The following is a 12,543-nucleotide window of genomic DNA, read 5'->3' as shown; positions in this document are numbered from 1 at the left end:
GACCACCAGGTGCCTAGTCCTTCTAATCCTGTCGTCCCACACTACAGCCTGATTATCAGGCCCCAGAGGTTGCCTGGCCAATTAAAGAGAGGTTCACTAGAGCGGTTCTAAAAAGGTTTCACAAAAGGAGCAAAACCTGAAGGGAGGTGAAGGACGACCTAGGAAAAGGAAGCAAGTTCTGTGTCACGGAGGCCCAAGGGCCAGGGGCTTAGGCTGTGGGTTGAGGGGACTGTCTGAGACGGACTTAAACCTGCACCAGCTCCAGAGCCCTGCGGAAACAGAGATCGGTCCCCTCTGGCGTCTAGGTAAGGCCCACCCTCCCAGACCGCAGAGCCAGGATCCGACGGCAGCCTCTCCGGACCAATCACAACCTTCCTTCATCAAGGAGGCGGGGTCAGGGGGGGCTGACTTTTCCTTGTCTCCGCCCCTTTAGTCGAAGTAACCAATTTCAATGCGCCTAGGGGAAGTAAACGCAATGGGAGTAACCAATGACGCCATGAAGCTTCTCTTGCGTGCTTGACCCTGCCTCTCCAGCTGCGACAAAGATGGCGCGCGGGCTCTTGGGTTCTGTAGTTTTCTCGCGATCCAAAAGGCTCCGTGCCCAAGTGAGTCCTTACCGCCTCCCTACCCAGCGGCTTCCCCTCCGCTAGTACGCATGTCCACAGCCTCACGGCCCGGGAGAGAGGGGGCGCGGAAGGAAGGAGGCGGGACGGTATTACAAACAAAAAAATACGGCCTTCTCGAGAAGCGACGGCGGAGGGCCCGCTCCTCCCAGAAGGCGGTGCAGCCTGCCCGGGCGAGCCACGCAGAGGGTTGTGGGGCGGATAGCTCCCCTCCAGATGGAGGCTCATGAAGTAGGGTGGGCGGGGGACTCCATATCCCAGCGTGCCCCGCGGCGGGCCCTACCGGCCGCGACTCCGGGCTTGGCCCCGGCCCTAGCTCGTCGGCTGTGTACTGGGGCGCGTGGAGGCTGCAGTCACGGTGGCGCCCGCGGGGACGGAGGAGGGAATGAGTGAAGAGGAGCAAGGCTCCGGCACTACCACGGGCTGCGGGCTGCCTAGGTGAGCCGTCTCGTACCGATTCCTTCAGGGCCAAAAGCGTGGGGCCGTGCGGAGGGAGTAGCGGCGCGGCCCCAGCATGCACCTGGCCTGAGGGTTGTTCCCGGCAAGCACTGGGGCAGTGGGCAGTGGTTCCCGGCGTGCACCGGGGCAGTGGCTGCTGCCTCCAGCTCTAAATAGTTTAGGGTTGGCCCGATTCCCAGACTGCACTGGAACACTGGGCTTTATGCCCCCACATTCAGTGCATTTGGTGGGTACTGGGTTCCTGGCTTGCACTGTGTCAGTGGGTGTGCACTTTCAACCTGCATTGGAGCACAGGATCGCGCCCACCTTAACTGAGGCAGGAGCAATGCATTCTCCCCCCCTTGCTTTGGGGTAGTGGGCCCTACTTTTCCAGCCTGCACCTCCACTTGGAACCCAGCCAATGGATGCTAGACTGCCTGGGGTTCCTTGGACCCTATGTCCCCCATAATGTGCCTAGGTCTGGTATGGAAGTGTTTGGCCAGGTGGGTGCAGGGAGGGGAGGTGTGATGTGGGTCTGTGCCCCTTCCCCCAGTATAGAGCAAATGCTGGCCGCCAACCCAGGCAAGACCCCGATCAGCCTTCTGCAGGAGTATGGGACCAGAATAGGGAAGACGCCTGTGTACGACCTTCTCAAAGCCGAGGGCCAAGCCCACCAGCCTAATTTCACCTTCCGGGTCACCGTTGGCGACACCAGCTGCACTGGTGAGGAAGGCTTGGGCACCCTGGCTGGGGTGTGCATTTGCAGGTCCCCATGGCTTTGTTTCTTGGAGTCTCTCTCTTCACAGTCCTTTTCTCCAAGGCCAGTGAGGGAAGGAGAGATTTCAGGGGAAAAGCTACTGACTGGATTGGGAGAACAGGGCTGTAAGAAGGTGGGTAGGACGTGGGAGAGTTAGAGCAGCGAGCAGGACTGCCACAGTGATCTGGAAGATCCCATCACCCTAGAGGAAAAGTAAGAGAAGATAACTGAAATCCCAGTGGAGTATTTGGGGGAGTGAGTGCCTGGCGTGCTGGGCTCTGTTCCCGGTGCTTAACCAAATTCCCATTTAATTTTAAACCTCAGTCTAACCAGTGATTGTAGGTGGTAGTATTCCCCCCCAACTCCTCCCCCCGCCCGCCCATGTTGAATATGAGGAAACTGAGTGTTTGAGATAGTAAATGGCTGGTGCATGGTCACATGCCTAGTATGTGGCAGAGTGGGGCTTTTACTCCAGAGCTTACCCTCTCTTATTCCAGCTCTCTGTATTTATTGAGGGAAAAGAAAGTGCTTTGTAGCGGCCGGGCGCGGTGGCTCACGCTTGTAATCCCAGCACTCTGGGAGGCCGAGGCGGGCGGATCACGAGGTCAGGAGATCGAGACCACAGTGAAACCCCGTCTCTACTAAAAAAATACAAAAAATTAGCCGGGCGTGGTGGCGGGCGCCTGTAGTCCCAGCTACTCGGAGAGGCTGAGGCAGGAGAATGGCGTGAACCCGGGAGGAGGAGCTTGCAGTGAGCCGAGATTGCGCCACTGCACTCCAGCCTGGGCGACAGAGCGAGACTCCATCTCAAAAAAAAAAAAAAAAAAAAAAAAGAAAGTGCTTTGCAAAGGAAATTAAAGCATTTGAGCTCAGAAGTCCACCCAAGGCGTTTGAGCTCAGAAGTCCTGCTTGGCATGGCTTAATTCTGGAAGCTAATGGAAAGATAAGGGCTCTTCCTTCCAGCAATTAGTGAAACACTTCCAGTCTTCAGCAGGGGGAGGTTGGTCAGAAAGGCCTTGATTGATTCCCTCTGGCTATGAGGAGAGAGGCTGTGGGATGCTGATTTCTCTCCCGTCCTTCCAGTGACCTCCAGTATTGCCCATGCCCCCTCTCTCAGGTCAGGGCCCCAGCAAGAAGGCAGCCAAGCACAAGGCAGCTGAGGTGGCCCTCAAACACCTCAAAGGGGGGAGCATGCTGGAGCCGGCCCTGGAGGACAGCAGGTGAGGGAGGAACCGAGGCATCCCAGAAGCCCTTCAAGGAACCCAGGCCCTGCACCACCCCCTCTGCCCCCAGGCCTGGCCGGGTGACACTTAGCCATCCTGACCTGGCCTCTTCCTGAGAGTCCCTCTGGACCTGAACAGAGTTTTCCAGGGCTTCTGCTGCTATGAAGAATTCTTGGGGTGGAGGGGTTGGTTAGCCCCATAGAGGGGTTGTGGCAGTAGGTTGGGGCCTGGGTTAGGGAGGGAGAGGGGTAGAGGCTGAGGCTAAAGGGAATTACTCCCCAACATACCTCCTCTAGCAAGATGTCCTTCCTTCACGCGCAGGTTGGAGTTTGTTGCTCCTCTGGTTCTTGGGTACAAAGATACCCTCTTCTCTGAGACTCTCTTTTTTCAGTCTTTTTGCCGGTGTTTGGCAGCAAAGGATCCGAGGAGGAAGCTGTTGGTTGAGCCTCCCTGATTCTTTGGCTCAATTTGGAAGTTCTCTTAGGGGATCGGGAGGTCAGGAGGATGTGGGTCCCCCACCCTGCTCTTCCCCCTATACATGGGTGTGAATCAAAGGCCCCCTTCCCCTCGGGAAGTTCTTTTTCTCCCCTAGACTCTTCACTGCCTGAGGACATTCCGGTTTTTACTGCTGCAGCAGCTGCTACCCCAGTTCCATCTGTTGTCCTAACCAGGTATCTGTGTCCCCTGACTGCCTGAGGTGGGTGGAGGAAGGGGTTCTGGTTTTTGGTCCCTCAGTCCTTGGACCCAAGCTGGTCAGGCATGAGGAAGTCTGAGAATAAACAGAATGGAATAGTTGGGAACCAGAACTTGAAGAAATCACAGCAGCTGGTAAGCTCTTGGGACAAGAGGTCATTTGTGATTTTCAGATAGCCTTATGGATGATGTTCGACCATGTTTAAGGGTCTTGCAGGCCCCATTTTCTTCTGGGTTGACCACGTCAGTTCTGTGTTTGAGGCCCATCAGGCACTTCTGGGACTGGAAATACAGCTCTTCTCCCACTGTCCTGGCTTAGATGATACCCAAGTGTTCCAGAATGGAAATGGGCTGGGGCCTGGAGAAGGCCTCCCTTGAGTGGGAGTGGGAAGGAAGCCGGCTAGAGCAGGAGGGAGCAGGCTAGACGTGTGGACAGACAGCTGCCTGCCAGGTGGGAATCGGGAGATGGTAGTCGGGAATCTAAAGTAGTGGTTAGGTTTGGAGCTCATGGGCAGGCTCAGATGGAACCCTTCACCTCAACTTTGGCCGTGTGCCCTTTTTCCTTCAGGAGCCCCCCCATGGAACTGCAGCCCCCTGTCTCCCCTCAGCAGTCTGAGTGCAACCCCGTTGGTGCTCTGCAGGTGTGTCCCATCCTCATTTCCCATGCATGCCTGTCTTCCCTTGAGCCAGGGGCCATGAGGGAAGGTTATGTGTGTTTGGGGGTAGGGGCGGTTCCTTGTACTGAGGCCCTTTCAACCCCCCTCTCCTTCCTCTCACATAGAGTCTGAGGCTCCTGCGTGGGGACCAGCGTGGGTGTGAGAAGCCTTTTTTCACTCAGCCTCATGCACCCTGTGTCTCCCTTCCAAGGAGCTGGTGGTGCAGAAAGGCTGGCGGTTGCCGGAGTACACAGTGACCCAGGAGTCCGGGCCAGCCCACCGCAAAGAATTCACCATGACCTGTCGAGTGGAGCGTTTCATTGAGATTGGTAACTGGGCAGGAAGGGGTTCTCACAACTCCTCTCCTGCAGCACTCTGGCCCCAGCCCCAAAGCAGCTCCTGGCCTTACTCTGCTACACCCCTTGCTCTCTTAGCTTCACAGTCCCTGGCTCAGCCCCTTCCTTTTAGCTTCTTGGCACCCTGTTTGTCCCCTTCTCTCTGGCTGATCAGGTTTTCAGGTGCATGGGCAGGTCTTGAGTTCCCCTTTCCAGTTGACATTCTGGGGGGACCCTCAATCCAAGTATGACCTGGGTGGAAGCACTGGGTCTGTGGGGAATCATAACCCAGCAGCCCTCTCTCCACATGCAGGGAGTGGCACTTCCAAAAAATTGGCAAAGCGGAATGCGGCGGCCAAAATGCTGCTTCGAGTGCACACGGTGCCTCTGGATGCCCGGGATGGCAATGAGGTGGAGCCTGATGATGACCACTTCTCCATTGTGAGTGGCTCATGTGGGCCGGGCGCCGTGGCCCATCCTCCATGCCAGGGCAGGGCTCCAGGGACTTGGGTCTGTGACTCAGCAGTGAGCCTCTCTGGGCCCTAGGTCTGCCTCTGCCAAAGTTTTCCTACCAGACCCAGGGTTCCTGGGGCCGACTCAGCCTTGCCTGTAGGCCCACTCTGTAGCTCTGTTACTGGGATGAGGAGGGATGCCTGGCCATCTGGCCCAGGGCCTGATAGTTAGAAGGGGCCACCCAGGGATTGACTCGGGGGAGGCAAGCTGGAGGAAGTATTCTTTGTGCTTTGTTCTCCTTTGACGTTGAATGTCTCAATGCCTGGGTCCCAGTCTCTCGCTTCATCTTTCTCACTGTTCCCATCTTGACAGGGTGTGGGCTCTCGCCTGGATGGTCTTCGAAACCGGGGCCCAGGTTGCACCTGGGATTCTCTGCGAAATTCAGTAGGAGAGAAGATCCTGTCCCTCCGCAGTTGCTCCCTGGGCTCCCTGGGTGCCCTGGGCCCTGCCTGCTGCCGTGTCCTCAGTGAGCTCTCTGAGGAGCAGGCCTTTCATGTCAGCTACCTGGATATTGGTATGGCTAGCTGGGGAGCGAGCTGGGGGATGGTGGGGGCTGGCCCGGAGCAAGTAGAAGGGGGTGATGATAACGTGAACGCACCCCTCCCCAGGGCTGCCTCCCCAGGGCTACCTCCCCCAACATTGCCTCCCTCCTCTCTCTTGCTCTCCAGAGGAGCTGAGCCTGAGTGGACTCTGCCAGTGCCTGGTGGAACTGTCCACCCAGCCGGCCACTGTGTGTCATGGCTCTGCAACCACCAGGGAGGCAGCCCGTGGTGAGGCTGCCCGCCGTGCCCTGCAGTACCTCAAGATCATGGCAGGCAGCAAGTGAAGCCCCAGCTGGACTCATGGATATGCACCCTTTGCTCCCTGCTCTTTCTGCCTCTGGGCTCATGTATCTGCGCAGCTCTGGTACCCTCTGTGGGTGCCATCTCTACCTCTGACACAGACTGCCTGCCTTGAAGCTGAGAAGGCACAGGGCAAGGAGCCAAGGGCCACAGAGCCTCAGCCAGCCCAGGATCTGTCCTCATTCTATTGGTGATGATGAATGGGAATGAAATCAGGGGGCTGTCTATTAGAGCCTGGAATAAATATGCTGCTTTGTGGATTTTTAAGCCCTTCTCTTCTGTTTCCCTGAGCAGTGTGGATAGCAGAGGAGGTCACCACATTACTTTTGTATGCCTTCCCTGAGCTCCTGTCCAGCCATTCTCCTGTTTTCCTTTCTGGTGGGAGGAGGCTGGGCACAGTGGCCTCGGGGAATGTTGTCAGCTGCCTTGCTGGAGGGCTGGGTTTGGTGGAGGGGAAGGGTGGTGGTTCTTGCCCTTGGGCTTCCACCCAGCCCTGTAAAGTCTCACACAGACACACATGGATTCAGAAGCCAGACAATTTTATTTGGGGGGCAAACATTGACACTTTTGGGTGTGGATCTTGCATGCAGACATATCAAGGGATGACATATCACTTCTTCCCAAAGCGTTGAGGGGCAGCCAGGCTCCAGAACTGGGAATTCAGCCCCTCTCCAGCTCGGGGACTCAGCCGTTCATTGCTCCAGGATCCTCGGGTATTTCTGCCAAACCTTAGGAAAGATTTGTCCTCAGGTCCCCACAGTCTCCCTTCTCTAGCCCCCTTCCTTCTCTTCCTCTGCCTCCTGCCCTTTCCACCCCCAGCTGCTGCCACGCTTGTGTCCCTTTCAGACTTACCTCTGGGGCTGAAACAGGAAGCCTTGGCTCCGGCCAGGTCTCTCCATTGCCTGGAGCAGGTAGTGCAACAGTGACCCAGAGGTCTGGGCATCCTGTGGTGGGAGGGGTTCGCTGTCTTCCTCCTGTGCCAAGGAGGTCTCAGAGAAGGAAGATGGGCAAATACCCTGGACACATAAGTCACAAGGGGAAGGGACTGGCTTCCAGGGGCAAGGGGTAGGAGGCTGCAGAACCATTTCCTCAGATGTGAGGACCTAATGACAACCTTGGCAGCCAGAGAAAGTATCAGAACCTAGAGCACAAGTCTCAACCCAGGTAGAGGCAATGGTGATATGGGGATGGGACACACACTCACCGCGGAGAACTGGTCTTCCTGCCGGCCTCCTGGCCCTTCAGCACAGCCCCGGTCTATTAACAGCAGCAGCACCAGCAGTGTAGCAGCCTGCCTAGAATCCATGCTGCCATCCACCCTCCTGCAGCCACCCCAGCCTCTTATACCTGCTGTTCCCCCACCCCCAGCCTCGCAGTAGCCTTAGGGGAATCTAGAGCAGGCAAATGGAAATGCAGGGCTCATTAGGAGCCGCCTGGGATCTCCTCCCATGGCGCCCCCAGGACTTCATGCTTTCAGCCTCCTGCCCCCAGCCCCTAAGCCTGGAGTTACAGACTTTATTAGATGCATAAATCCTGTCTGTCTCCAGAGCTCAAGAAGCATCATTAGTTGCGGACGCTTTGTCAAAGCCAGGCCCTGGGGAGCCTTACACGAACCCCTAATCCCTCAACAGGTTGGAGAGCTTCAGTTTATCACTTCCCCGCTTTCCTAACCTGTAGACTAAAGCACAAGAAACTCATGTCAAGAGGGGTTAAGTAGGATGTCCTGGAGTGGAAGAGGAGTGGGAAGAGCCAGGGTCAGAGTCTGTCAGGATGATCAGGCCTGGTCCTTCGCGCCTGGGGCCGGCAGTCAGGGCAACACAGCCCATCCTCTGCTTGTGTGCCTCTTGGAGGCTACTCAGATTTGCCTGTGGATAGAAAAAATATATTCAACTTCATGGTGATGGAGAGAATTTAACTTTTTTTTTTTTTCTTTTTGAGATGGAGTTTCACTCTTTTTGCCCAGGTTGGAGTGCAGTGGCGCGATCTCGGCTCACTGCAACCTCTGGCTCCCGGGTTCAAGCGATTCTCCTGCCTCAGCCTCCCAAGTAGCTGGGACTACAGGCGTGAACCACCATGCCCAGCCTGTATCTTTTTTTTAAAAAAAAAACTTTTTTTTTGGCCGCGTGCAGTGCCTCACACCTGTAACCCCAGCACTTTGGGAGACCGAGGCGGGTGGATCACCTGAGGGCAGGAGTTCAAGACCAGCCTGGCCAACATGGTGAAACCCCGTGTCTACTAAAAATACAAAAATTAGCTGGGCATGGTGGCAGGCGCTTGTAATCCCATCTACTAGGGAGGCTGAGGCAGGAGAATTGCTTGAACCCGGGAGGCAGAGGTTGCAGTGAGCCGAGATGGCACTACTATACTCCAGCCTTGGCAAAAAGAAACTCTGTCTCAAAAAAAAAAAATTATTAAGATATAGAGGGAGGCTGCAGGATTTTGGAGCCCACTGAATGAGTGTGGCTTCAAATCTTTGCAGACAGACCCCCATCTTCACTAGAGAGCACTGCTTCCGACCCGCCTCATCGCCCTTCCTATAGTCACCCTCCACAGCTGAAACACTGCTGCCACCCTGTGGTCACAGCTCCTCACTGCCAGCTCCGGCCATTTCCTTTTCCTAGAATAGACCTCTGCAGAGGAAGTGAGGAGGGTGAGGCTGAGTGGAGGTGCTAGGGTCCAGACTCCAGGGAGTCCCAGAAGGACAGGAGTAGGCTACTATGGGGCTGGACTATCATTCTGCCCCCGACTCTGGTCACCACAGCCTCTGCCTTGCTCTGGCTCTCACATACTAGGGTAGCCTAGAAGCCTGTCTTAAGAAAAATCAGAATCACTAATCCTCAGGGAGAGGCCTTCAAAGCCATATGGTGCAGGTTCCTTCTAATCCTCAAGTCCCTTTCAGAGCATCCCCACCAGTGTGGGTCTCTAGCCTGTGCTGAGGAAGAGCCATGACGTAAAGGCGTTGGCCTCTGCTTGAGCAAGCTGTCTCCCGCACTGAGCTTCAGTTTCCTCACCTAAAACATGGGCCCATTTTACAAGGAACTCCTTCCTGGGGTGTGCATTACTTAACACACTTTTTGTAATCCATTCAATAAAACAGCTGGCATAGAACAGGTATCCTCAAAACGTTGGCTGTGATTGCCTCATGTGCCCCAGTCGGGGAACTTACCATCTCCTCAGATAGTCTTCGGAAATATTTATCCTTGTGCCGAGGGGGCTTTGGGCTTCCTGTGACTTCTACTCGGGGTCTTAGTTTGCTCAATTAAGTCTCAACAGAACATCTCATCTCTTTCACGTGTAAAAGCTCTTCATATTTTTGAAGACAGAGTTCATTCTTACACCCCAGCCTTTTTTTTTTTTTTTTTAAGATGGAGTCTGGCTCTGTCACCCAGGCTGGAGTGCAGTGGTGCGATCTCGGCTCACCGCAACCTCTCTCTGCCTCCCGGGTTCGGGCGATTCTCCTGCCTCAGCCTCCCAAGTAGCTGGGATTACAGGCACACACCACTATGCCCGGCTAATTTTTGTATTTTTAGTAGAGATGGGGTTTTACCATGTTGGCCAGGCTGGTCTTGAACTCCTGACCTCAAGCAATCCACCTGCCTTGGCCTCCCAAAGTGTTGGGATTACAGGCGAGCCACCGCACCTGACCCACTCCATAGTCTTTTTTGCTCAAGGGGAAGCACCTCACTCTTTAAGGCAAGGCATCTTGGAACCAACTTATCCTTTAGATATGTAGATTAGAGCAGGTTTGGATCTGGATGCTCCAGATACCGTATTTCTGTTAATGCAGACTAAGCCAGGGTAAACCTTTTTGTAAGCTTTGTCTCATGGTTGGTCCCAAGCATAGAACCTGACATGCATCATCATGGTATCTTGTAGTTTTACCTTTTTTTTTTTTGAGACGGAGTTTTGCTCTTGTTGCCCAGGCTGGAGTGCAATGGCTTGATCTCGGCTCACCGCAACATCAGCCTCCTGGGTTCAAGTGATTCTCCTGCCTCAACCTCCCGAGTAGCTGGGATTACAGGCATGCACCACCACGCCTGGCTAGTTTTGTATTTTTAGTAGAGATGGGGTTTCTCCATGTTGGTCAGGCTGGTCTTGAACTCCCGACCTCAGGTGATCCGCCTGCCTGGAACTCCCAAAGTTTTGGGATTACAGGCATGAGCCACTGCACCCGGCCAGTTTACCACTTCTTAAAAGGGAGTATCAAGGCCACGGGGAGACGGCTCTTCTGTGGGCAGTAGCTGCTGCATCCCAGCATGATCCTTGTCTGCTCCTGTGTGACAGAGGTCCAGAGGAGCAGCGGTGTGAGGGTGGATGGGACACTGCAGAGCTGGTTCTGGGCCAGACAGAACTCAGTTGTAATCCTAGCTCTTGCACTTCACTGTGTGACTTGGCTAAACCTCAATTCATCATGAATAAAATGAAGCGACTATTCCTGTTATCACTAGGTGAACAGTAAAGCAATCTACCATTCCATGTAGCATAGGGCAGCCATTCCATGTTTACCATCCTGCTGCTTCTAGTATTTCTCTAAACATCAATTACAAGTGGCTCTGGGCTGAGCTGCGTTCAGAAAGAGGCTGGTTTAGCTGGCTTCCTGTGTCCAGGATGGAGGTAACTGGTCTCCTTTGAAGTTGGAATGGGTTGATTCCTCTAATTTGATAAACTGCCTAGTTTTCAGAGTGCAGTTTCAGTGGTGGGAACCTCCAAAACCTCATAATCTGGGCTTTGGTATTTGGCTTTCAGCAATTTCCTTTCTTATCCTTCTCTGGACCCCCATGTGCTCCTGGCCACAACACAGTGAAGACCACCACTGCCTTTCCTGCTCTCCTCAGGAGGCACAGGCTATTTGTGTCACGTGTCTACCAAACACCAGCCACAGACAGCTTCTTAAATCATTTCTCTCCTACTGGGAAACTCCAGAGACACCTGCTATCTCTTTTGTCAAATTCTTCAGCCTGGCTCATTGTTCTCATTTGTGATGTTAATTATAAAGGAATATACAGATGCAATAAATTATCTGTGATTTCCCTACACCTCCTCCTGATTCCCACAGTCTCTGAGCATTACCTGTTTTTCTTGTGAACTCTTACCTGCTTCTTTTTTTTGTTTGTTTTTTTTGAGACGGAGTTTCACTCTTGTTGCCTAGGCTGGAGTGCAATGGTGCGATCTTAGCTTACTGCAACCTCTGCCTCCCAAGTTCAAGTGATTCTCCTGCTTCAGCCTCCTGAGTAGCTGGGATTACAGGCGCCCGCCACCAACACCCGGCTAATTTTTGTATTTTTAGTAGAGATGGGGTTTCTCCATGTTGGCCAGGCTGGTCTCAAACTCCTGACCTCAGGTGATCAACCCGCCTCAGCCTCCCAAAGTGCTGGGATTACAGGCATGAGCCACCATGCCCGGTTTTCTTACCTGCTTCTAAATAAACTCTACCCCTCATTTCCAGACCAGCCTCCTCCTTACCATAGAAAGCTATACTTTCTGTCTTTGTCTGTGTGTGTGCTCCCTGGTCACCACGGCCACTTTTTTTTAATGGTTGGGTGGGGGTTGGCAACAAAACACTGAAAAATAAAAGACCATTTGCCATCAGCAACTGTCCCACCCGCCATCCACATAAAGCACATACTAAGTTTCCTGTGAGTGCTTGCTGCCAGGATGCCAAAGGCCCTTATCTCCAAGGCAGTCCACAGGAGCTCTGCCCTGGGCCTTTTGTCATACTTTGTAATTTATAGAAATCATCCACTTTCTCTAGGCTGTATCTCTCATGTATAAAAACTAGAGACAAAAACCCCTGTTCCTTCTGTCCTAAGAAATGGGGGAGTGACGAAGATGACAGACGCGAAAGGCCAGTGACCTCCCAGAAAAGTGAACAATGGGGGCTGTGGATAGAGGAGTGAAGCATCAGACGTAACAGTGGTTCACTTGATAGTTTAATGTTATATTTGCAGCATAAATAAGGCACAATATATGCCAGGGCAAGGGAGGGAGGGAGAAGGCATGGCTGGGGGGATAACTGCTAAGTGGCAAGGGGTAAAGGAAGACAGTATGGGTAGGGAGAATAGAGCAAAGCCCCTGCCTCAGCCCAGTCCCAGGAGATTGTGAGAACCAGCTCACAGGGATCATGCTGAATCAGGTGGAGGGGAAAAGGTAAAAGAGTTTTGTAACAAAAAACAAAATAGCCTGCAGCACTGCATCCTCCTACCTGTCAAAGGCCACCACTGGGCACTGGGGAGACCCAGACCAAGTTGAGTTCCTTGATAAGACGGAGAGGTGTTGCTACATGTCAAAAATATATAGATGAACAGAGATATAATCATAGATACACACTGCTTCCTTTTCAATAGATACTATGTTAGGACGTGGCAGCCTCCACTCTTGGGGCTGGAAGCTCATCTCCTCCCTGCCTGAAAGGTGTGTGTGTTGTAGGGGGAGGAACGGGACAGCTGAAGCTCTGGCTGGTCGT

General features: G+C 53.8%; 3 protein-coding genes across 14 annotated transcripts in view; 1 reads left to right on the top strand and 2 right to left on the bottom strand.

The window, feature by feature from the left end:
- The first annotated feature begins 659 nt into the window (after nt 1-659).
- TARBP2 (TARBP2 subunit of RISC loading complex) lies at nt 660-6,347 on the top strand. Of its 3 annotated transcripts, none has more exons than XM_004093049.3 (9): nt 660-1,061; nt 1,615-1,784; nt 2,936-3,038; nt 3,617-3,712; nt 4,303-4,375; nt 4,602-4,719; nt 5,039-5,166; nt 5,551-5,752; nt 5,907-6,347. In XM_004093049.3, exons 1-9 carry the CDS (start codon nt 1,009-1,011, stop codon nt 6,062-6,064), a joined length of 1,101 nt encoding a protein of 366 aa, XP_004093097.3. In that variant the 5' UTR covers nt 660-1,008; the 3' UTR covers nt 6,065-6,347. The 3 variants fall into 3 exon arrangements, with proteins under 3 accessions (XP_004093097.3, XP_030678422.1, XP_012365796.2); XM_030822562.1 differs by having other exon boundaries at nt 946-1,061; nt 1,620-1,784; XM_012510342.2 differs by lacking the exon at nt 660-1,061 and adding an exon at nt 1,191-1,308.
- A 255-nt stretch (nt 6,348-6,602) lies between these two features.
- NPFF (neuropeptide FF-amide peptide precursor) lies at nt 6,603-7,441 on the bottom strand. 2 transcript variants are annotated; one of them, XM_003252046.4, is made up of 3 exons: nt 7,285-7,386; nt 6,933-7,054; nt 6,603-6,808 (listed from the first exon to the last, which is right to left on the bottom strand). In XM_003252046.4, the coding sequence occupies exons 1-3, from the start codon at nt 7,384-7,386 to the stop codon at nt 6,691-6,693; spliced, it is 342 nt and encodes a 113-aa protein (XP_003252094.1). In that variant the 3' UTR covers nt 6,603-6,690. The 2 variants fall into 2 exon arrangements, with proteins under 2 accessions (XP_003252094.1, XP_012365805.1); XM_012510351.2 differs by having other exon boundaries at nt 6,933-7,441.
- Nucleotides 7,442-7,858: 417 nt separating this feature from the next.
- The window catches only part of LOC100596548 (cyclic AMP-dependent transcription factor ATF-7), a 121,618-nt gene continuing 116,933 nt past the window's right edge, over nt 7,859-12,543 (bottom strand). For 7 of the 9 annotated variants that reach the window (XR_004032300.1, XR_004032301.1, XR_004032305.1 and 4 more), the window contains one exon: nt 7,874-7,945. Coding sequence is in view for 1 of the 9 variants with exons in the window: in XM_030822525.1 (XP_030678385.1) it covers nt 7,932-7,945 (14 nt within the window). In the remaining 8 variants the exon portion in view is untranslated. Of the gene's footprint in view, nt 7,946-12,543 lie in introns of all 9 variants that reach the window. The other 2 variants (XR_004032302.1, XM_030822525.1) reach the window with 1 other exon arrangement.

The sequence above is a fragment of the Nomascus leucogenys genome, chromosome 11, assembly GCF_006542625.1.
Source record: "Nomascus leucogenys isolate Asia chromosome 11, Asia_NLE_v1, whole genome shotgun sequence".
In the NCBI taxonomy this organism is placed as follows: Eukaryota; Metazoa; Chordata; class Mammalia; order Primates; family Hylobatidae; genus Nomascus; species Nomascus leucogenys.
This window is presented reverse-complemented; position numbering and strand designations above follow the sequence as displayed.